The sequence below is a fragment of the Fukomys damarensis genome, unplaced genomic scaffold (genome assembly GCF_012274545.1).
Source record: "Fukomys damarensis isolate Sample0158 unplaced genomic scaffold, DMR_v1.0_HiC HiC_scaffold_17, whole genome shotgun sequence".
Classification (NCBI taxonomy): domain Eukaryota; kingdom Metazoa; phylum Chordata; class Mammalia; order Rodentia; family Bathyergidae; genus Fukomys; species Fukomys damarensis.
The window spans coordinates 41551327-41576890 of record NW_022900929.1 but is presented as its reverse complement, the minus strand read 5'-3'; the positions used below and the strand labels follow the sequence as shown (position 1 = coordinate 41576890).

The 25564-nt window shown below is 36.6% G+C and overlaps 1 protein-coding gene across 10 annotated transcripts in view; it reads left to right on the top strand.

Annotated features, from left to right (window-relative positions):
* Positions 1-25564, top strand: part of Fmn1 (formin 1) — a 378745-nt gene that overhangs the window by 170170 nt on the left and 183011 nt on the right. For all 10 annotated transcript variants that reach the window (XM_033765033.1, XM_033765032.1, XM_033765037.1 and 7 more), the window contains one exon: positions 25192-25564. This exon is cut by the window's right edge and continues 376 nt beyond it. In XM_033765033.1, the coding sequence (XP_033620924.1) occupies positions 25192-25564 (373 nt within the window). The remainder of the gene's footprint in view (positions 1-25191) is intronic.

Here is a 25564-nt window from a genome sequence, read left to right as displayed (position 1 = left end):
ATTCTTTATTTTTTTTTTCCAAGTGTGCCCTTCATTCATTTACTAAACTCTTCCCTGAAAGTTTATGGTCACTTTATGATACTCATCATCACTGTCTGGTTCATTTTTCAAGTTTGGATAATTCTGTTTCTGACTTCATTTTTGCAAAAAATAACAGCTTGTCTTTAACAGTTCTTTACAGTTTCTTATTTGAGAAATTTTTGCACAGGGGTAGAAAGTTCATAATCATTGTGTAGAAATACAGCGTAAGACTGCCTTATTAAAGCACATGATAAAACTCATTTTCCCACAGTATGGTTATTTGAGGCTGCTTAAAAGCTAGAATTTGAAAATCACTATCACAGCTTTTTTGTAGCTGATTTACGCCCATATTGTAATTTGTGGGTTGGATGGGATACTATTTTCTATTTGATGATGATGTACTTGCACTGTGACCTCAGGAAATTTATCAGCTTTTCTGGGACTTAGTTTCAGTGGCTATATAATAATCCTGCTGCTGCTGAAGCTGCCACCCTCCAAGGAATGTGCAATCTGATGTCCCCTCACGAAACCAATTCTGTAGCACATCAGTGATTTCTAATTCTTTCTCCGTTGTGTCTCTTTATGATTAGGCACCTTCAGTTTAGAGTGGTCCTCAAGCTTTTTTTTTTTTTTTTTTTTTGAGACACGGTCTCACTATGTAGTTGAGACTGACCTGGAACTCACTATGTAGTCTAGTCCAGGCTGGTCTCGAACTCACAGCGATCCTCCTCCTGCTTCAGCCTCCTGAGTGCTGGGATTACAGGCATGCGCCACCACGCCCAGCCCCTCAAGCTTTTTGATGGAGGACATCTTTGGGATCTTTAACTTACTCTTTGAGGGTGCTTTTCTCATGATCTTTCAGGCATTCTGCCTCTGTGTTCCTTATCAGCGTGGTCTAAAACTGGTCTAAACTCTTTCAACAGAACAATGATACTTTGATATGGTCCTTGACAAATGGTTTCATGGTCAGATAGGTTTGAGAAATATTTGGTATTACCTTGTTAGAACTTAACCATGTTAGAGAACTATAATAGAGAAAAAGCATATACCTCTTTTATTACCCAAGAAACCTACTTTTGTAATGTTACTCTGCTGATTCATATAATATCATCTCATACATAATCCACATCATAAGTATAAATTAAATTCTTTGAGTAGTTCCATTATACTTTTTTTCCTATCAAAGTCCTGCTATTACTGCTCTGTATAAACACCTTGGAGGGAGTAACAGTTTTGTTTTTCTGTGTCCTTTATAGTATAGCGAAGTTCTTGGCCCATGAATGACAAATTATATTTTTAATGGTTACAGTTGAAAAATAATACTTCTAGCCCTTATGAAATTCCTACTCTATGCTCTACTTATGTTCTAAGTATTTATCATTATAAGAATTACTATAGAACTATAGCAAGGTAATAGATGTCTCCATTTTTCAAATGACAGAGATAGTGACTTGTCAGAAGTTCTAGACCAGTAAGTGGGGAATCTGAATTTCAATCCATCTAGGTTTGTTTGATTTGGAGCCAACACTCTTTCCATTAATCAGTGAAGAGATAATAGAAAGAAAATTATCAAAAGATCTGGATTCTTGTCTCATTTGCAGCTACGAACACAGTGAACTTGAGGCAATACTTTGGGCTCAGTTTCACTAATTCTAAAGTCAGGATAAGGTCATATAGTTTCTTGTAGCTTCTTTAGATTTTATCATTGGCTGCTTTACATGTGAAATCAAACAACAAACCTGATTTATCCATACTCTGCTTTTAAGTTAGGATTTCTGACTCAGATTTTAAAATTCCCATTATTCACACTCTCTTTCTATTTTCAATATGTCTGCTAGCTGCTTCTAGTGATTCGTCTTTATAGCCAGTAGTCTTTAGTCAGTTCCACTAGCCTCTGTGGAAGAATGTGTTCAGGTTTTCAGATGTACTCTGCATGGGGCACTCTAGCTTCTGGAGTTTTATGCACTCTTCAGTGAAGGCATGAAGAAACGTAGCTCTTAGAATAGTTAAGGAGGCTAAGGCAGTCCCCCTTCTTCCTTGTGCCAGGAAGAAAATGTAAGTGTTGGGTGGGTAGGACTTCTTTGGATTTCTATTTCTTCGGTTTTTAAAGGTGAAGAAGAAAAAAATGCATGCCCTTTGTCCTCCTTTTGCAGAGCTAGATAATTCAAGAATAGTGTCTTTGGCCAGCCCTTAAGCAATGGGGAAATTGGTGCCATGGAAATGACAGATTGTTTTATCTGCTTTTAACTGATATTCTTTGGATTGTGGAACAGAAGCAAAAGAACCAGCCAATACCGACATTTCCTTTACGGGAACCATTTTCGTTTACCCCATTTATCACATGTGCAGTTCCTAGCTGAGAGGAAATGTCAGTGAGCAGTGGCCTCTGGCAGGCCCTTGCTTGTTGTGCAATGCAGTCACATTTATGGTAACCCCACTGTGAAACCATGCAGGGACCATTGCCAAGTGGGAAATTAACTTAGATTTTACCTTGTCCCCAAGAAAACCAGATGGTACATTGGGGTTCATTAAGAGAAACTTGTAGATGTCCTTTCAAAGTGCACTGGTCCCTTTCTAATAGCTTATGCACTGCTGTTGAAACAAAATTGAGTGAAGACTACATTTAAACTGATAAAACTAAGTTTATAAAGACATAAATTCTGAGCCTTTTTCATTTATGTACATCATTCTCCTCAACCCGACGCATTTAAATTTCTCAATTCCTGGAGAATACTGTGAGAAAAAGAGAGCAATTTTTAGACTAGTAAGTAAGACTTCTATAAATGTGAAATATATGGCAATTTTTATAAAACTGTGTTGGTATTCCCCTACATGCTGATATCAGTATAAATCATTACTGAAATGCCAGAGTTCTTTTAAATGCTGAGAGATATTTTGGTTTATTTTACCATGGGTGCATAATGAAGCGTTCAGCACTTTATAGAGCTAAAGGTTGTGAGTCCACGGACTCACTAGTGTTAGGATCTCTCCAAAGCTGTCTAGAGAACAGTGATATATTTGGAGTGCAGTTTTGATGGAAACCATTGAAATTGTTAATTCCTAGTTGACTTAGCAGCCAGCCAGGAGTCCTTTGCCTTAGCCTTACAGCTGCTATCTTGTCCCACATCACTCAGATGTGATGTTGAGGTGTGATCACAGGCTGAGAGGGATGGAGATAGAGTACAGAACATGTTTCTGCACACGATACGTACTTGTATCAGGGATGCTAATACTGGCTATGCTTTTCCTTCATGCACTATCAGCTCCAGTCTTCCCTGCATGCCAAAACTATATTTGCAATGAAGACAAAAATTCCCAACATATACTTTCATATACATAACCCTTCTTTTTATAGTTCATCATTTTTATATTCAATAAGCCCTAATTGTGCCCCTGTCAAAAGTGTGAAATGTGTCAGGAGCAGGACATCATTTAATAATACTGGTAATGCTTATAATAATAGCAGCTAACTTTCATTGAATATTATTACGTACCAGATGCCACACTTGACATATATATCATGGACTATGTTATTTAATCTTTACATAGATTCTACACTCAGAGGATTTCCTGTTTAGATGGAGAAATAAAATTTGTAGTATCAACGCTGAGGAACAGCAAACTGCTTAAGATAACTTAATATTTACTCAGAGACTAAGGGAAAGACTATGGGAATGTTAGCATTTTAAAGTTATGTGCTTTTTATGGAATTTCCCGATTTCAGATTTTAGATCTCTACTATGAGATTTGTCAAACCTTTGATTTTCCGATTGCCATAAATGAGTGGCAATTTCTTATAAAGTCTGTGGAACAGGCTGAAGGAGTCTGTGTAATACAGTTCTGTTTATTTTGTCTTAATATAAAATATATAATTACCCTTATTTGGTACATACACATGTAGTAAACATAGCATTGAGAAATGTCTATGGGAAACTGCGGTTCTGTGCCATAGATAATCTGGGAATTTTCCATTTATTTTAGAAGCTATTCTCAGTTTCACCACTGGGTGTCAGCTTGACCCTTTTCTTCTTAAATTTCAAGTAGATTTTTAAGAATTGAAACACATTCCGATTTTATACTGAGTTTTGCTTTAAATATACAAGGCAAAAAAGAAACTCATTCTAATTTATTTCACAGAAAAATATACACAGAAAATTAGAGAAATGCTGGCAATAAAGCACAAATTGATGTGCTAGTTAGATGTCCCACTGATTGTAGCCTATAGTTTGGAAAATAGTGCAGTGGGGAAAGGCAAGAGACTTTTAGATATTTTTCTTTGTTTCTTTCCTTTTTTTTTGGTACCGGGGATTTAACTCAGGACCTTGTGCTTGGATGGCAGGTGTGGTGCCACTGAGCTAAATCCCTGGCCCTTCAGATTTTTATTTAAAGTTCCCTACTTTCATCCTCAGGACAATGAAGATTTGCTGACAAATGAATAGAGTTTTGTTTCCCAAAGACCTCCCTGGCTGCTGTTGTAAGGGATAGATGTCAGGGCCCAGCAGCACCATGGAGAGGACTGGAGAGGATGCCTGGGAAGTGTCTCAGTTGTCCGGGTGAAAGTAAAGGTGGCTGTGTCTGAGATAAGGGTTTGAGGGAGAGGATCCACTCTCTAACCATGAGCGCTACTTTTCCATTAGTGCTGATTGGTGCTTTTGCTAAAACTGAGGCTAGCAACACTGGCGCTGTCTCTTCTCCATAAATGTTCACAGCTTGCATCTCCCTCTGGCGCATAGGACCTAGTAAGTGTACGCTAAGTATTGGAAGGAGGAAGGGCCTGACAACAGACTGCCTTTGTGATGATGAAATGAAAAAGCCCTTTCTTGTTAACACCTTTCTCTTCTCTGAACTCAGTATACTCTTACCTACTAAAAGTAAATAGAAAGTACTGAGAAAACATAGAAAATGTTTTCTTTTCAAATTCGATAGACTTATGAGTTGAACTATATGAAACTGCGGATAATGTGACATGTTTTGACTTAAAAACAAAACGGCTTTTTTATATGGTTTAATCTAATATATTCACATCAAAAGGCAGGGAGGTGAACTTGTGTTGGACTGGCCCTCCTCTGGGGACACGGTACTCTGATGAGTTCCCTGGATCCTGAAGCAAGAGTTGAGGGACTGCAGCTCCAGTTTCCTGAAGTATTGCTTCTAGAGGATGAAGCATGAATTCTGTGGTAACTCTGGTCTCAAATTAGAGTTGTTGAGGCGTCTCACGACTTTTGTGCTCAGTGTCACTTGAAGAACAGTCTCGGTAAGCACTTTCGTAGCCTTCAGGAAATTCATAAAAATTAAAGTTAGTGAAAACTGTTTACTTGAATTAATGTTCCCTGGTCTAGTCAGTAGGCTGAGTACATCATTAATCTTTCTAATTGAGCCCAGTTTATCTTTTGCTCCATTGAAAAATGAATAATTATTATCCGCTATTGATTGGTTTGGTCTTTGTGGTACCGGTCTTTATAAAATTACATGAGTTCTTACTCCTTCATGAATGTTTTATTGTAAAACTTTCATTTTCAGGACTTATAGGAATATGATAATGTGATACAGATATACACATTGGAAAATGACTAGGAAATTAGAAAAGGAAATGAATGAAATATCTAAGCTTACTTATTCCATCTTTTCATTAAATGAATATCTGGTTGGATATTTCATTTCTCCCACAGATATCAGTTTTTTATTTTGAAAGTTTGAAAACTAAGATATGATCTACTGCTCATTAATAAATAACCTGGGAGTCTTTTTACTTTCTCATTTATTTTCAATTAGTCCTGCTGGAAATTTATGAACTTTGTCCATACTTTTCCTAGTTCAAACTGTGTTTTTGAGTTCTCAGCCACATCATCTTCTAATCAACTTCTATGATGAAATCTGTGATTTTTGTGATGCAGAAAGGGGTTTTTCTTTTTGTTGTTTCATTTTTAGTGCATAAAATAACATTGATTCTAATCTTGAATATCATACAGTATCATGATTTTTCTGTGAAATTCCAGCATTGGAGAGAAGTGGCTCAATCTTGAAGCTTGGCTGCCAAAATCAAATCAAAACTCCTTCCCTTTTTTCCTTTTGCTATAAAACAATGGTGGATGGGCTTTAAAAAAAATGAGGAGGGGAGAAAACAAGATTGCATTACAAATCTGGCAGCATCAGCCACACTAGTAAAATCAAATCCAATGTTGTTTTATGACTCTGAATTTATGTGAGTGCCCAAGATCAAAGGGCTCGAATCCCACTGGACTACAAGGTCCATAGTTCATGGCAAAAACTCATCAAAAAGAACATTTTAGTCATTTAAGCTTTTCATTTTAATCAGCCACAGTAATAAAAGAGCCTTTAGGTGTCCAAAAACATTTTGCAAGATCAAGAGGTTGTTCTGTTGCCCGTAGAAGCAGCTTTCTTATTGGATCCATATAATGCCTGTGGCTGTAGAGTGTCAAAGGGCTTCTGCCTCCACATTGTTAGCCCTCGTGGGATGATTTCTTTGGGTTCTTCTAACTGTGCATTATGTGATAATAAATTATGGTGTCTGACGGAAGGACCATAAAATTTTCACACCATTTATCAAGCTATTGCAGCCATTTAAAGCTAGATTTCTGACAGCAAGCAAGGTACTTTGTAATGTTTAGCCAGAAATGGAGTCTCCTGCCTGGATCTTGGTCAGTATCAGGAGTCGGATCTGCATAAGAGAAAGGGCATGAAGTTTCAGTCCAAAAGTCCCAGCCTCAAGTCAGAGGCTGACATTTTCTAGGACTGTGGTTTTGAACAGTCCGTTGTAGTGTTCAGAATGTGTACAGTGGTATTTGTGAAGTTCCTAGCCGGCATTAAGAATGGAAGTGAGGCAACTATAGATGATGTACGAAACCAGCCTGAGCAGAAAAAAGCAAGATGTACAGGAGACGTTAGAGGATAAAGTGGGAAGCTAGCTCGAAAGGAGTATATTGATGAGAAAATGTCCCCCAAATGTAGAAGATGGTGAAATTGGGGACTTGGGAGGTGGAGTTAGATCTGAGTCGAAAGACTGCAATGCGGGCCTGTTAATACCTTTATTCATTCTTTGCTTGGTTTTGAGCTTTGCCCCTTCCCCCAACTCTTAGGAAAAGAGACTAAGATGCCTGATATTTTTCCTCCTGATACCTTGTTTCTAGTTAATAAATGCAGCCATTCTTTATGTTGAAATTTCTTCCCTCAATCATGCTGCTTCATCCTTCCTCTCATTGACAAAGTTCATTAACATTCATTACATGTACCAAATGCTTCTACCACTTGATTCCATTATTTCCTCTGAAACAGCTCCCAGAACCACAGATGAAGTGTCTCAAATATTATTGGCCATCCTCTCTCAGCCTCCGTCAGGCTTGGTTTTGAAATCTGTCTCCTTCATCGTCACCCAGGAGAGCGAGTCCTCGCCTCTTTCTTTTCTTCTTCTTCTTAGTGTAATTCTTTGTCGTATTTCCTTCCGTCTCAGTTCTACCTCAGCAGTATTGCAAATGTGGCCCTCAAAAAGTGACCTTTAGTCACTTGACTTTTTCATCTTCATCACTCAGAGATTTCATTTATTGCTGCAAGTTTATTTAAAGGCTTCAGAGATCTACTTATTTGGATTCAAACTTTTGCCGGAGTTACAACTCCACATTTGTATCTTTATTTGTGGGATATGATACTAGAAAAGGTTTTCAGTATCTCAATCTTAAAATTTCCAAAGCAAGACCACCAGAAAAATCTTATTATCCCAAGGGTGGAAAGCATCATCCTGACCCTTATCTGCTTGTTTCCTGATTCTCTCCACCCCCAAGATAATACAACATAAATTAGTCTCGTCTCTTAACTGTCCCATATAGGTAAGGTTTTACAGTTTTCCTAAAGTCTAAACCAAAAATCCAAAATGTATTATTGGCAACTCTTGTATCCTTAGATTCTCTATTTGATTTCCAAATTATATTAAGTTTAGCTTTATATAGATTCAGTCATGACACCCTGGTGCCATCATCCTACTTTAAGCCCTTAGCAAAGCTATATTCAAACCATCATCAATTAGACTGTTGTTCTTCTCTTTTAACATCTCTAATGACACACTACCCCTAGCAAGTTAAGTTTAGGTCCTTAGGATGGCACCCAAGACCTTCTAAAATCAACTTCTTTTGTTTTTTCTTTTTTTCTGTGTCTCTGGGCTATCCTCTTATCTACTGTTTCTCTATACTTTTCCCATTACCAAATAATTTTCTTTCACTTAGACTGTGCTCAATCTGCCATTCTACATTTGCCAATCATTTGAGCCTAGTACGAGTTTCTTATTATATGTGAAATTATTTCTCCTTTCCTATGTCTTCCCTCTCTGAAATCTTGGGCTCTTCATACCCTGGTTGTATACATCACAGGCTCTTTGTTATATTATAGTCATGAAATCAGAGGTACATTCCATGACCTTCCACTCCCAGTGCTGTGCTCAGGAGGGACTAAGCCTTCAATTAATAGCAAATTGTTGAATTTGTCATTATAGTAATTCAGGTCTTTGTGCATAGATTAACAACAGTTTTATTTTTCTTTTTTTTCCCAGTAGTGGAAACTAGTTTTAAGCCAGAATGCTTTTATAGGTAGCATTTTTCAAATTTAGAGACAAAGAAGTACTATAGTGGAAAAAGTGTGTTTCCAGCTAGCTTTTAAGAGACATTTTGGACAGTTTATGATTTTCTACTGGGAGAATGGTATTTATGGTTTCTGGTCATCTTAGATAAATGATTCATACCAGATATTGTGTGTTTGACAGCTTATCGTTAGTGGCCATTTGTATTAGTTCAGGTAAGTGCAACTTGGACTTAGTTGAACTTGTGATCATTGCAAATGCTTTCAGTTTTTAAATGAGGGATTTAAAGCTGAAAGAGCGAATAGAATCTAGCTTAATGGTTTTCAGCCTTTTCTTTTCATCTAAGAAAGGTTACATACTCCCAATAGGAACAGGGTTTATTCCAGCCTGGAACATCAACCACTCCTTGAGATTTACTAGAGCCCATGACCATGTAGAAGCTGATATAAGCATCCTGACTGCAAGTTGGGTCTTTTCCATATCCTTGCTCCATAACTCTGCCGTATGAGAATTGTTCTATCAAAGATGGAGAAAATGCTAAGTATGACATAACTGATGTACAGAAAATTAACCACGTTGCCTGTAATGGAGAGTGGTGCTGATAATTTGCTGCCTGAGTTGTAAAGCACCATATTTAAAACCAAAATCTTCAGATATATGAACAAAATTGAATATGTTTCTGTTAGGAGCACACAGGTCAACTGGAAGATAATAAGGCCATATCTGTCAAATAACCAGTTTCAAATTAATGCTGTTTAAGGTCAAAAGGTTATCTAATATTCTCCTTTCTCTCTCTACTTTTTATCTCTGTGAGGTTAAATATTACACCCTTCTAAATAACTTGATAGATTATTTCAAAATTGTCTGATGAAAATCTTCTAGATCTGTGAGATAGGAGTAAACATACAGATTGATTCTGTTCCATTGTGACTTAGACTCAAACCATGGACTCCAGCAGCATCACTCACTCCTCACTCATTAGCAACCTAATTACAGAAGAACAGTGGAGAGACAGAGGGGCTGCCAGCTGTCAGGAGCACCTCTTATAGCAATTTTACATTTTTTCCTCCAAACTTGCAACCAGGGATCCTTATCCATAGGAAAGGATTTTTATAGACATCATTTCTGAGAATGCAGAGCATTTTTCTCTATGTTGGTGGAGAATTTTCCCTTGAAAATTCCCCCCGCCAGTCTTTTAAAACCAATCAGAAAAACAGACCCTGCCATATGTGCTTCACATTTTAGTGTTAAACTATTAAGTATTTTCTACAAAGACATATCATATTTAGATTTAATTCTATGCTTTCGTTCTTACCAGAGTTAACATGGATTTGAAAATCTGAAAAATACACAAAAGACTAATACAAGCAAGTAATTCCACAGAAAGCAGGAATTTGTTTATTGTTTCCTGGTGTGTGTGTGTGTGTGTGTGTTTTGTGACAACTCAAATTGAGAAGGGGGTATATTTCAACAAAGCAAATTCAGACAAAGAAAAATCTTTGTGCCAATCTTTATAAAAATCAAAATTCCTTTCTTTCAAACACCTCAACCGTCCTAATGAGTTTCATATGTTGTATTAATATTGTGTTCAAGGGCATGCAATCAAAAGCCTTCTGCTGCTCTGCTGTGCAGTAGAGGAGAGGTGATGGCCCAGTGTTAGAATTCCTAGTAATCTAAATATTTAGAGTGGAAGCAGTTTGTAATTATTTAGAGTAGACAACTGGCATACATAGTTGAGCCAGGTCATTTTTTCATTAAGGGTGCGTGGCACAAAACTGGCAAATGTTATCTCTTGTCACTGACAAGCATATTCCTTGAAGCAGCAATATGTCAATGGTATAAAACACTGCAGCAGTCACGTGGTTTGACAAAACATTATTTGACTGACTCTCTATCATTAACCTATGCAGTTACTAACCTCTGAATGATTTGTGAAGGAATTATGTATGAGTTTTCAGATAATCCTGCCCCTGTCTTTTCACATTATTAATATTCACAGTTATAACGTTAAAATAGATTGCTGAGGAGAAAAATTACAGGCACTCATAACCCTCTATCAAAGTAAATTTGAAGTGACACTCAAACTTTGCATAAAATAAAGATTTATTTTGAAAATATTTTATAAATCCCATGTTTGATCAGTTAGGAAGTAAGGCTGATTTAAATTCATATCTTCCATTTACTGGGGAAAAAACTGGTCTTGTAACAATTATCCTTTCAAAAAGCACAAATTATGGAGAATGAGTATCAATCAAAAGTAATACAGTTTAATGGAAGAGGGAGGGGAGGTCAAGAAGAATGTGGTTTGTCTATATTCCAGAAGAAAAGAATCAAGTCAAAATGAGATCTGATCCTTTCCAAGTTATTTTGTCTGCTGTATCTTACTAGAGTGTAATTTCATATTCATTTTGATGTTCGAAGTATCATTAAACATCTAGTAATCAGAACAAATGTTCTGCCAAATCCCACTTATTGTCTTAAGTGTTTAAAGCATTGAACACCCTAGATTTATAAATACGTAATTAAAATCCCCATCTAAAAAAATAAACCTAGATAGGGGATTTACATTTTTCCTAAGCCATGTTTACACAAAGAAAAATCTGTTTTTAAATGTTACATCAGATCTTTGTGAATTCAAGTAAATTGGTGTGACACTTTGCCAAAACTGTTTTTAAAAATGATTGGTATTGATGCTCTGTGGTCAGGGAACCTTCTCTGTGGAATTTTAGAATTTTGTTAGTCAAAACTATCACTCTTTGGGCCCTCCTTGTTATTTCAAGTACATGAGCCTAAGCACACTTCCTAAATTGTACATTGTTGGCCCAAATACATCATTGTTGCAAGAATTCCATGTGAATCAAGCATAGCTCTGGAAATATTTCTGGCTTTTCCCAGATCAGTGATGGCAAACCTTTTAGAGACTGAGCACCCAAACAACAATCCCAAACCCACTTATTTATCACAAAGTGACCACAATGCAACAAAACTTGAATACTGAGGTTTTAGTTTAGAAAAAAAAACAGCTCACACACTTGGCTTGCAGGCTGACAGAGAGGGCTCTGCATGTCCACTTCAGCACGTGTCCCATCAGTTTACCACTGCTGTCCTGGATAGATCCAAACTGCAGATGTTCAGTAAGCTTGGTCGCTTCTCAACAGAAAGTCGAGGAATCTGGCCACCACGCAGAAGAAATCTGTCACCCACATCATCCTGGGCACTCTTTTGAGACTTTGTGCTGCTCAAGGCATTTGCATGACCTTCTTCCCATCATTTGGAGTTGGGTTTGGTGAAGGAGTATTGGAATAGCTCATCACACTTGAATGCACACACAGTAAAATATTTTCATTGCTTCCTTGATATTTAAATGGAAATACAGTTAGAACTGTAAAAATTCTTACCAAATAAAAAGTTATATACAGTCACAATGATGGAAATATTAATGTTTGTAGCAGAACATTTATTTTATTTTTACTCATTTGCAGTCATTTCAATTGTCAATTCCCAAAACTGGGCCTTGGGTATAATATAAAGTAATTTAGTTGGAAGAATCACTAAGCAAAACAACTTACCGTGGACCTATGACTTTGGACATAGAATTGCTAAATTTTCATGAGATCTGTTAGAAAGAACTTGTCACAGTCAGCTGTGTACTTTGTGGCTATGACTTCAATGAGAAATAATAGCAGTAATCATACAAATCGGAGTATCTGTATATTTAACAGGCCCTGAGTGGGTACTTGTTACAGTTCCTTCCTCCTGCTTTTCCTTTTGCTAGATAAACCCAGTAGTTATGGACACAACAAAGTTAGGGATTTCTTAAGAATTGACTGGGGATATTGAAAAACTTACAATGAAACAGTTTCCTATGAGATAAATAAAAAAACTGAACAAAAGAGACAGAAATTAGAGTCCTCATAAAGTTGACACATTTAGAAGATGGAAGAAAGAGAAGGAAGCATAGTAGGCAGGATAATATCAAAGGTACCAGGATTTTGTACTATTTGAGAAATCTAGAGACCATTTTCAAGTTGAGCTATACAGAGTTCCAAAGGAAAATAAGGAATTACCCCCTAAATTGAATAATCGAGAAAAGCCACGAGCTGTTTATGTGAACATTTCAGTATAAGAGTTGCAGCTAAATTAGATTTTTAAATAAAGTACACAAGATATGGTAAAGATGCAAAAGACAATAGGTAACTCACCATCCTTTGGAACATTTGCCAGTGAGCACAATGGAGGATTTTATTTTAATGAGGTGGCAGAATTAAGGCAAATGCAAGTGCTTTTTTAAATAAACATTAAAAAAAAAACACCAAAGCCAAAAAGACAAGAAACCCCAACCAATCACATAAAAATTGCTTGCAAAAAAAAAAAATCACAGAAACATTAATATGTCTTATACGTAAATGTTATCCTGACTTTTTATTGTGAAAGACAGTGTTTGGTGTGCTTTCTCATGATACACGGTTCCTACTTAGCACAATTTATGTAAAAGAAAGATTGAGTTTTATTTACCATAATATGTGTGTTAGTTACTTTTCTGTCATTGCTGAAACGAGATACCCGACCTCCAAAGTCCGAGGGGAACGCCATAAAAATCCAAAGTGAAATCATTCCTTCCTTTATTTCTTCTCTTTGGTTTTCCTGAAGTGGTTGAAGGGACCTTTGCTTCCATGTTTTCTGTTACTCTAAAGATCTATTTTATAAAAGAAGATGACATGACCTATAATGTGTCTTTTGATTTAATGCTAAAGCACAGAATTTGGTGTTGTATTGAACGTATATGTTACATACTATTAGTATTATTTCAGTCCTGTAGCTAGCAAACTGGTGCTTCAAAAGAAGTAAACTTTCCAGCAAACGGCCTTGTTGACATTTCACCTTTGCATCATGCTTCTAGACTTTATATATCTGCCTCTGCAAATGTTTGCATACATTTAATTTTAATTATTCTGGGAACTAGAAAATTATTTTTTTAAATTGATATTTATTTCACATTTATTGCTATCTTAACTTCAAAACATTGCTGAAAGCTCAGAATATGTAACTTCAGTCTAAATTAGGACAAAATAAAACTGCTATTCTCATCGTAATGGAACATTCTCTTTAGGAAAAACAGTACTTTCCTGTTTATTCTATAATCAAAAGTGAAGGTGTGTAAGGCAACATGAGCATTTCATTTGATGAAACAGTTCCAGCCTTTTTGCTGTGCCTTATCTGAACTGGGTAGGCAGAATATTGACATTCTTTTTTACAAAATAATATGCAATGAAAATATAAAATATAAAGTTTATATTATAGGATTGTTGTTAAGATTAAATAATGTTGGTTAGCTTTAAATTTGCACCTCAATAAGAATTAAATACTATTATAAATGACATATACAGATTAACATCTTTTGTTTCTTATTTACATAGTTACATATTTTATGAATTGATAGAAAGTAATCCATGTTAAAGCTCCAGTGCTTGCTACATTAGCAGAACTTCAGATTGTATCTGTAGGAAACAACAGGTTAATAGTTGATGAGATATTCGTAGTACAAAGGCTGGCAGCCTCAAGACCCAGAAGACTTGGTGTTTCTGTTTGAATCTGAAGGCAGGCAGAAAGCTGTATCCAAGCTTGAAGGGCATCAGGCAGGAGCAATTTTTGTTTACTAGTGGGAAGGTTAGTCTTTTCAGTCCATGCTGGCCTTCACCTGATGGGTTATAGTTCACCCACATTAGGAAGGGCAATCTGCTTTGCTCACTTTGAGTTAAATGTTCATCTCATGTGAAAACACCCCATGGTCACATTCAAATTAACATTTCATCACATGTCTGGACACCCCATTGCCTGATCTAGTGGACTTATAAAATTAACCATCACTGACCATTATTAATAAAGCTTCCAACAGCACTGTTATATGGATTTTCTCTTTATTCAGCACAGACACCACAGAATCAGCAGATGAGAAACAATTGCACAGATTGTAGCCCTCCACAAATGTTACGACAAGCTGCTCTGCCTTTGAATATTTACCACAAACTTGTGCAGCGCTTCAACCATATTGATGAAATTCTTGGAGTGTGCTTGCTAAGTAATATGGAAAATGCACACTGAAGGTCTGCACTGAACTTTATAAGAAATGGCCAAACTTCTTTCCAAAGTAGCTGTGCCATTTTCCAATCCTATCACCAGTCTGAGAGTTACAGTTGCTTCATATCCTCACCAATACTTTGGGTAGTCAGATTGTTCCCTCCCTCTCTTCCTTCCTTCCTTCCTTCCTTCCTTCCTTCCTTCCTTCCTTCCTTCCTTCCTTCCTTCCTTCCTTCCCTCCCTCCCTCCCTCCCTTCCTCCCTTCCTTCTTCCCTCCCTCCCTTCCTTCCTTCTGTTAAGTGTCTCTTAATTAATTAGGTGGAGTTTTAATTGCATTTCCCTGGCAACTAATGGTACTGAACTTCTTTATTGTTTATTTACTGTCTCCATCAATGAATTATCGATTGGGAACACTTTTATTCATTTCAGGAATAAGGATTATCTGTTTTCTTAATTTTGCTTTAATATAGTTCTCTTTATACTCTGGACATAAGTCCTTTGTCAGATATTTTGCTTTAATAGTATCTTACCCTGAAAACAAGATTTTGGTTTTGAGAAAGTGCAGTTTATCACTTTTTAAACAAAGTATGCTTTAAAAAAGCTTACTCATTTTAATTGACAAATGAAAATTATATATACAGTATTTATATATTTATGGTATATAAATATATAATTATAAATATGAATGAGAGAGAGAGGAATGGTTAAATCAAGCTGATTAACATCCAAAATGCATTGTGCTTTTGATGGCTTAAGAATTCTTTGCTATCCCAAGGTCACAAATATATTTTCATCAGGATGCTTTTCTGATGAACACAGCTAGAACTTAGTGTTTTTTATAGTTAAATCTTATAGGAGTCACAGCACCCAATCAATTTCTGTCATATTTTACTGACAGAAAAACCCTTAAGTCACATTTTACAAAATATATAGTTATAAAAGAAATCATTTTAAAAAATATATTTCCCTTACAATCCCAGAGTTTAGTTCAAGATAATTCTTAGGATTAAAACATAAATTATAGGAAATTGTATTTTGCACTTGAATCAGCAACATCTACCATGTGCAGGAATTTTTTTGTTTTTATAAATGTCACCATCAAAAAGCACAAAATAGGGTCGGGGATTTAGCTCAGCATTTCGGTGGCCTGCCTTGCAAGTGCAAGGACCCGAGTTCAATCCCCGGTACCAAAAAAAAAAAAAAAAAAAGCACAAAATAGGAACTTAAATCCTGAAATTTGTGTTGCACTACTCATTCATGTGCTTGCCCCTCTGACTGCTGTAGTTGGGATGTTCTCAGAGCACATGAGCCTGAGCCTTGGGATACTTAATTGAGAATGGTACCCATGAGTTATAGTGACTTTAAAAAAGAAAAACAGAAATGAAGGAAGGAAAGAAAAGAAACCAATGAAGAGTTACAACCTTTCTAATCATTGAAATTTGTTTCAAGATGTGAATAGATCTGATAAGATATTAGGAAAGACTTTGAATATCCCAAACACCATACATACAAAAAGTGGTCAAAAAATACCTCACAAAAAGCAAGTATCTGAGTTGTAGACATGCTGGCATTATCCGAATGTGTAGTCTTCAGTATAATCATATGCAGTTTTAAAAATCACAGTTGTTTTTAAGGTTCTGTATTTTAAAGGTCACATGAAAACTATTTGTAGAAATATCTTCAAGGGGCCTTAGAAACCTTATTTCTAAACCTTATGGTTTTCTGATCTGTTTGTTTTACAGATGAAGAAAATAAGAGCCAGAAACATGGAGCAAATTTAAATTCATACAACAGTCTTATGATGAACTAAAGCCAGCTTCTCTGACCACTATATATTTTTCCATAACCTGACCCAGACTCTCAAATTATAGGAGAAAATTTCTCTGTGGGTCCATTACTTAAGGAATGAAGACTGTTCTTGATTTTGTGAGCCCTGTTTTTGAGAACTCAATTTATTTCTTATACAATGAATGTGTCTTTTGGCTGGGATGAGCAATTTTTGGAATTTTTATACATTTCCTTTTCGAGCTTCCTCTAAGGGAGGCATCCTAGGCCAGAACCCAGATTCTAATGAAAAACATGTAAACCTTCTTGTTTGTTTTCCTTGTCGGTTGGCCTATAATTTAAAAGCCATTTAGTAGCAGATTTATCAAGTGACTAATCTCTGTGAAGACCAAGAGTGGCAAGGAGAAGGTGGTTGTAGCCTAGGCACACATCATTGGTCATAACAAGAAATGCATATTTAATAAAGGTGGAACCCGAATACCTTTGGCTTACTCATGAAAATAAAATTCAGGGTAAGGAAATAAACATATGAGCCTTAGAGGGCTTGTTGCTAGTGTCATAAAGGCTACACAGATGACCTGGAACCCTTTTTCTGGTTACGTCGACCTGTATAGTTTTTATTTTCTGAAGTTATCAAGGCAAAAGTTGTATCTGACTAGTAATAATAACACCATAAAACCCAGACCATCTTAGCTGTCTGAGCATTAGGCGTAACTATGAATACATTACTATTTTCATCTAAAACATTAGCTTCTCAAAGTGGGGATCACTTCTTATTTATTTTCGTGGAACATGATATACTGCAGATGTTTATTCAATCTCAATGTTTATTCATTGGCTATTTGATAATGGAAAGGCCATCTATGGTATAATGACTTCTTTACAATATAGCTCTTCATGCAACACCACTGTGAATAATAAGCCCATATATAGGAAATTTACTAAACCACTCTCCTGAAACTTACCTTGCTAAGAGCTATATCATTTATAAAGATGTGAAATCTTACTTTTTCCAGTCATTAATCTTATTCTGTATTTTTATGCCAAAAAACACTCACCATGTGGCTTCTTTTGATATCAACTGGCCCCCATTTGATAATTCTGTATACCTGACATTAAATTTTTAAAAAATTTTTCTGCCCATTCCCAATAAATTAAGAAAGAAAAGAGTATGCAAACAAAGTTGGTAGTATGTGAGGCAACCTGAATTCCAAGTGATACCACATGATAGCTCCAACCATTGGACAGAAGGGCCATTGGCCATAGCATGGCGGCCCTTCATAGAAAAGTGTGTAAGTCATCCAAAAGGGGATTCTCAAATGGGTGTGTAATTTCTTGGAGAACCATGGACTGCTGTAGTCTTAAAGACCAGAGTTGAGCGTCTGCTGCTTCTAAGCTTATATGTACTCTAGAATGGGTCATACTTCTTTGGCCTAGCTATAGCTTTTGCAGTGATGACATAAAATTCAAATTTCTCTGTCTCACTGGAGAAAAAATTAGTATGTTGGCATATTGCCTTAAAGTATGCAGTCTTGGGTTTGCTCATTGAGTTTAAAATTACATTCTGGAAAAATGAAGTCTGAAAATAATTTCCCTGGATATCCCAGTGTGTATATCCATTCTGTGACTTATACTATATTAGGTGATATTAGTAACTTAGAAATAAAAAGTTACCACAGTTCCCCATGAGTAATGACTTCTTTCTTTTATTTCCCAAAATGCACTCTGGCTATACTCTTGTTTTGTGTCCTAAATAAGAACTTCATTGCAGATTTCCAACATTTTGTTTTCTGTTTCAGTCCCCTACTACTTCCTTGGGCGACTATGCATAGTTACATTTTCTTACTTTGAAAGTGTATTCCTGTATAGAACTATCACCTATATAACTGTCACTTTTCAAAAATAATGCAAAATTTTATCTGCATTGCATACTCAACAACCTGTGTGTTTTCAGAGCACTTTGATAAGTTCGTCTGACATCATGTAAACATTTGCATTGTTAATGAGGGTTGGAACTTTTTTCCTGTGGATTAGATATTAATGTGCTTTCAGATCTTATGAGGAGTTTATGGGTAGAGTTGTATTCAAGGACATTTTGAGAGAAAGAGATTTTATGAAGTCACCTGTGTCAAAATCATTAGCGCTTTGGAAGTAATGGAAACTTAAGTGATCAAGTGTTTTAAGGCAATAAAGTGAAGCTTAAAGGAAATTTAAAAATTGACTAAATACAAGTAGCAAATGACTGAGGTACCGAGCAGATTCTAGATCTTTTGGCCAGTGCTTTTGAGCCAATGCATGATAATCTTGAGATCTAATATTTTCTTAATGACTCCAGTTATTTTTCAGGAAGGTAGAGGGCAAATATCCTAAAGAAAGTACCTCTATTTTTTTCTTGGTATTATGACTTCCTAAAAATGACTGCGTGGGAAAGATTATTAATCACTGAAGATTATCTGTGGTGATAGGGTGAATACTAAATTCAAACTCTTCTTCACAATTTACTTAATCTTTCTGTGCTTCTCTTTCTTCACTGGAAAAATATGACAGTTCCAGCATTCTCAGATTATTGCTGAAATTATATTCATTAATATAATACAAATTCTTATAAGCAATAGGTAGTATGCAATGTCATCATTTATAAGTATGAGTTACTATGATTAATGTATCCATTTTCAAGTTAAGGAACCACCTGATAGCAATTCAAAATGGTGTAATGGAAAAAACAAATTTTAACATCCCTAGATTTCTATTCCTTTGAAGTAATTTTCCAGTTGTGGGATTTTATACAGGTTAACGTATCCATCTGAATGTGTGCCTTGCTGAGTTTCAAGGATTTAATGAAGGCTCTCAGCACCGTTTCAGCACATTCATTCCATGTTTGTTTCATTCTCTTTTTGTCTTTACTGAGCATCAACATAGCAGGTAGTTGCTGAAGATCACCATTTTTTGTACATGTGTAGTGTAACTTTGTACTCTCCAGCATTTTATGCACGAGTTTGACTCTCAGGTCAACTTAAGTACTATTGTACCTTATCAATTGCTTTTTCTCTCCTCTTTTTCCTGCCTTATTTCTCTATTGCTTTATTCCTTGTCGTAAGTTGTAATTACAGTGATGTATCAGATATGCCTCATGTTTCTGAATGTCCCTGAGATGCCCTTTTCATTGTAACATGATGTGCTTTTATTTCTGATAAGGAGAAGAAAATTATTGATAATAGTTAATTAAAACCAGCTATTATTCATTTACGGGGTTCTCATCAAACTCAATGACATTCTTTCTATTAATAGAGATTTTTATTATGCTTTTACAATGAAAAATATGAGCCAACTTAATAAGGGGGTATTAAAATCTTTGTGCAGCCTTCAAAAACAAACAAAACAGAAAAACCTGATTGCCGACACTGAAAGCCATAAAGCCACCACTGTCTTGCCTTACCTAACCATTTTCTAAGAACTGAATCCCATTCCTTTGAGGTGTTTGCATTCTTCAGCTCCACTTTTCTTTCCTTCTCTCTGTTTACACTGCACTTTTTTGAATTGTAGAAGTTTTACTGTGCTTTTGCACAGTTCCTAGGAACTGTCTAGCTTTCCTCAAACCCGGGAGTGTAGAATTTGGAAGAGTCCCTGGAAAAGACTCACTTGCTCAAATTGTGCAGCAGATAACCTGAGTTTTTACTGGACCAGGCAGCACCTTTGCGAGAGAATTTTCTAACAATAAAATGCTAATGGATGGTTATTCCATAGTGCCTGGCACCAACCCAGCATCTTTCACCAGGAGGCTCTTTCCTACCGTCCTTTTGACAGGCATGCTTGTGGAGACCAGACAGTCAAAAGTCTGCTCTGTTGCTTGGGTTTCAGTACAGTGTGTTCCTTCGATGATATCTCTGAGCAGTGGTAATATGGAGGATATTAAAAAATAATGAGGATTTGGTAAGTGAAGGGAGAACCAGCCCCAGAGGAGACTGGGGAAGTTGCCTAGAGCTCAATTCTTAATCAGATTAGAATCACAAATGTGATTCAGTTCTGCAGGATAGCTTATTATACACGTGGAAATATGCATTGTGCTTACTGTGATAGAACACTTACCTACAATGAATATTTTGAATTAACTAAATGTGATCAACATCAACTTTTAGTAAAAACTTCATTAATAACTTGAATGTTTTGTCTGAATTTTCTAAGCCAAAAATTAGAAAAGTGGGCAGAAAACAGATGAGAAGAGCTTCCAGTATGGGTCAGTAGTTTTTCTGAGCTGTAACTAACAGCTAATTGATAGCTATGAGGTCTTTCAGTCTATGCTGTGTATGAGAATATCAAAGACAAAGGGAAACTCATCTCTCTATGTATTTTTGGGAATTCAGTTATTATTGGATGGAGTAGTACAGAGGCACAAAGAAGTCTTCATATTTAAAGCTGGATAAATCCATTCTACTCAATAAACATTTGTGGATCAGTATTCAAGCAGTGTGTAGTGTCCTGGAAGTTTAAACATAAATGAGGTGTGGTTCCCCAACTGCCTAGAGCTTTTAGGTTTGCAAAGAGGATAAACATAAACAACTGTCGTGCAGGGTGAACCTAGAAAGATTTTTGGCACCAAAGAAAACTTTTGTCAAGAAAAAGTTTGGCTGAGTGTGAGTTTTCTTTAAGTCTTTTTACTAAGTGAAAATGAGAATAAGTGTTGTAATTAGAAGAAACAGCATGTGACAAAGCATGAAGATGTGGGAGTTGATCATCTATTTGAATCTGCAGTGGTGCAGCATAGGAAACATAGAGGAAAACATTTGGAAAAGTAGGCAGAGGCCAAGTTTTGAAGAGTCATGAGTATTATATAAAGTTGGCCTCATATGATGGGTAAAACAGCTATTCTCAGTCGGGGTAATGAAGGGACATCCTCCTTACTGGACATAAGAGAAACAGGAAGCAGCTTTTCAAATAGCACATGTTCCTCTGGAGATTCTGAAATGGAACAAATAAAAGCCATAGCTGTATGAACCCACTGATGCTGTGATGTCATACTATCTCAGCTGCTGCAGTGGAGGAAACAGTGATCAACAATAGTTGCTGTTATTTTCAACTCTGGCTCCCATTGGAATCCCTGGAGGAGCGTTAAGGATACCAGTACCAGGGCACCATTTCAAGCTAATTAAATGAGGATCTCTTGAGAACAGGTGTGAGCACCAGTTTCTTTTACAGAGCTCTCCCAGTGATTCTGCTGGGGAGCCAGGCTGAGAACCCTTTCTTTCAAGCAGTAGAAATGGTGCCAATGAGAGAAAACAAAATGATCTAATCGGGATTGCCCTGTCAAAGATTGTGAGTTTGAATCTTGCTTAGAAGGAGATGGATATTAACTGTCTATTGCAGGGACAAAGTGGATGGGATTAAAAATGAAAGCAAAGGAAATCAACAAGCTATGAGTAAAGGAAGTTAGATAAAACTTGAGGAACACAGTACCAGAAAAATGTCAGAGCTCAGCACCTACCTCTTTTCAAATGATGCAGAAAATTAGTGGATGTTTAGCAGGGAGAATAAGTGAGAAAACTTAAGAGGCTTCATCTATACAGAATATTATCTGTAAATGAACAGAAGGTTTGTAATTGCTTTTTCTGTTGCTTACAAGCATATGTTCACTGTGCAGGTAAAGGGAGGGTCCACAGAATATAAAAACTGTGCTTTCTTGACCTACTTTCATTACAGTTTTCATTATAGAGGCTTGAATTTGAAAGTTCTTAAAGATTCTTATGATCCTGGGCAAAAGACTGTCTGGGAGTGTACTCCAATTATCAAACAATATTTTACTCTGTGTTTGAATCACTAAATCACCACCAGTGTTTCTAGAAATAAATCTAGATAAGTGAAGGGAAACATCACACAGTTTCTCCGTGCAAAAAAAGGGTCAACAGGAAATAGAGTGAAATATAGAGATAAAAATTAGCTTTCCCAAAAGTTTATGCCCTGACATGCATAAAACTGAGGTGCTTCAGTTATAATACATCTAGGTACAGTTTGAAATAATTGATTGGATATGGGCAGAAATGGATGAATCAGGAGCTTGTGACTTTAATCGCTTTTAGTTGCCATGTCATGCTAATCTCGTGAATGCCACCAAGACAAACTTGGAATAATTAAAAATGGTCACGAAACAGGGAAAGGCAAAGGTAAAGGAGGACACCTACATCTGAGTAATAAACGGTTTCCTACTGTAATCTTACTATATTTGTGTGGAGTACATGGAAATTCATTGTTTTCCTCCCTCTTTGGTCATCCTAAGTGTCATTAAATACACTCTATAAGGAACCCATTCGTGGGCTCTGTGCTTGATAATCTGCCCCACTTTGGGGTGTTTGCAGCAGAGGAAGGATATTGAGAGGAGATACTATTTTCAAAGGCCTTATTATTCACATTCTTAGAAAACCTTTTCCATGGAATTTGTCTTTGTGGCTGTTTTACATCCTTAAGATGTTGAAGACTGAGTAAAACTATTGTCCCATCAATATTACTTGGCTCTTGGCCTCCTTGGAAAAAGACTTATTATGGAATACCAACCAAGGGAAAGTTGGAAGTGACAGGACAAAGCTATTCACAAAATAAAGTTAAAATGTTTATTAGTAACTTAGGGTGGAAATCCGGGTAGAATGAAGGAGAGATGATGAGAGACATGAAGATGGTGACTTCACTGAAATATACAGGTCTTGACCACTTGGAAGAAACTTGCAATTGCTCTCATAATAGAACTCATGAAAGCTTGGGTAAACTTTTGTATTTGTACTGCATTCCTCATCTTCATGGCTTAAGCTTTTCCTAGTTTTATGCCTATCACTCAATGATGGTAGCATTGTTTCAAAATTTACAAGATCGGAAATTTGTTGTTCTCTTACCCTAATATTATCATTACTAACAGTAACTAACAGAAATAATTATTCAGCATTTACTCTTGTCCAGGCATAATACCTACTGTTTTAGAGGGAATATCTCATTTTACTTTTACAAAATCCCTGGAGATGTTTTCCTCCTTCATACTGCAAGAAACTCAGACTAGTGGACATAGTATTTTTCTGCCTGAGGTCACACAGCTAGCAAGTGGCTAAGCCAGGATATGAAGAGAGTAGTGTGAATTCAAACTTAGGCCCTGAATCCCCTGCATCCTCCTTTCTGAATCCTCCAGAAATAAAGCGAACCTGAACTTGCCACTTCCTTCAGAGTTGGCTCAGAGCTACCATGTCCGTATGTAAGATTAATGATAGGAAATCCTTGTCTTCGTGTTACTGACCATAACAAGTTAGAGGCTTATTCATGGGAATGAATATTAGGGAAAAGTTGAACCTAGTAAAAAGAAAAAGTCAAAAATTACCTTGATGAAGATAGAAAAGCTTCCTATTCTTTACCTTGCCCAACCAGACCATTAAAAGTATTTTTTTTTTTCTCAGTGTAAAAGGATTCTGCACCAGTATATGCTTTAGTGTTGCAGATATGTTGGGGCTCAAATTAAAGTGAAGAAAGGGTTAGGCAGGTTTTTAAGACAATGGAGGTGAATATAACCCACAGTGATTTTCCTCCACCTTTCTTTTCAGTGCTGCGTTCTTTCTGAGTTTGCTGGTGGGATACAGAAATAAAGATAATACTGTCACTGATTTCATCTTGTGGAATTAATAATTTTATGGGGGAGGCAGAAATTATGATATTAGATTTGGAAAATGAATAATTACCCGGTTTGACTCTTTTTTCACAAAGCCATACCAACTCTGTGCTAATAAGTATAAAACCTTACACTCAGTGCATTAAAATAACCAAAGAAGCAAGTACTATAAAGCCCTCTGTCTTATAAACAATAGTTTGGAATCTAGTAGACAAAAAAGACACATTGGTTTGTTATTACTACATTAAGAAACAGACACAAATACTGGTCTTTGGTAGTTTTTTGGGTTTTATTGTTGTCTGTACTAGGGATTGAACTCAGCACCTTGCGCTCATGAGGCAGACAGCAGCACCACTGAGCTAAATCCCTGGCCCTTGGTCTTTGATAGTTGTGAAATGGAAACTTTTTCAAATATCCATCATTCCTCTTTTATGCCTTCTGTTTCTGCTGCATTGCCCTGCACACCTGAGAAGGAGATATTCTCAAGGAACACCATGAAAACAGCAGCTCTGAACCAGAAAGTTTTCCAAATAGGATTTTTTTTCTTTATAGTTTTTTTTTCCAAATGCAAACTAAAACTTACAAAAGATACAGTCAAGCATTCCAAAGCTTTATTAAAAATTTTGTTTTGGCCAGGTGTGGTGGTGCACGCTGTAATCCCAGCACTCAGGAGGCTGAGGCAGGAGGATCGCTGTGAGTTCAAGACCAGCCTGGGCTACATAGTTCCAGATCAGTCTCAACTACATAGTGAGACCCTGTCTCAAAAAAACCAAAAGAAAAAAAAAATTTTTGTTCTTCATTTGATATTAAAACTGGGTGAAAGTTCTTAGGTAACAGATTTATTCTAAACCTTAATCCATGGTAATGATCTCCCCTGAGTTCAGATAGGAAGAAATTAACTCTTCAACTCCCAACTGTTTAAGTTTTTGGAAAATTTCATACCCTTTTGAATGGTGGAAAGAAAACTATTTCTCAGCATTTCCATGGGCTGTTCTGGAGCATACTGATGGTACTATTGAATGTCTTATTTCTGATATTTTTCTTTTTTAAAAAAATAAATCCTTGGGTCTCCTGCTTGTTTTTCCTACAGGCCCAGTTTGAACTTCAGGTATTTCATATTCGGGGCGAGCATGCAGCAAGTACAGCGAGGCTGGAAGAAACCATTGAAAATCTGAAACTCGAGTTAGAACACCGATGGCGAGGAGGGTGCGAGGATCTGAGAGACGCCTGCGTCTCCACTGACGATGACTGTCCTCCGAAGGCCTACAGAAACGTGTGCATCCAGACGGACAGGGAGACCTTCCTCAAACCGTGCGAGGGTGACAGCAAGACAACCAGAAGTAACCAGATAGTACCCAAAAAGCTGAACATCTCCTCTTTAAGCCAGCTGTCTCCCCCAAGTGACAACAAAGACACCCACACACTGCTTCAGAATGGGGAAGCAATGTCACCAAGTCCCCCCA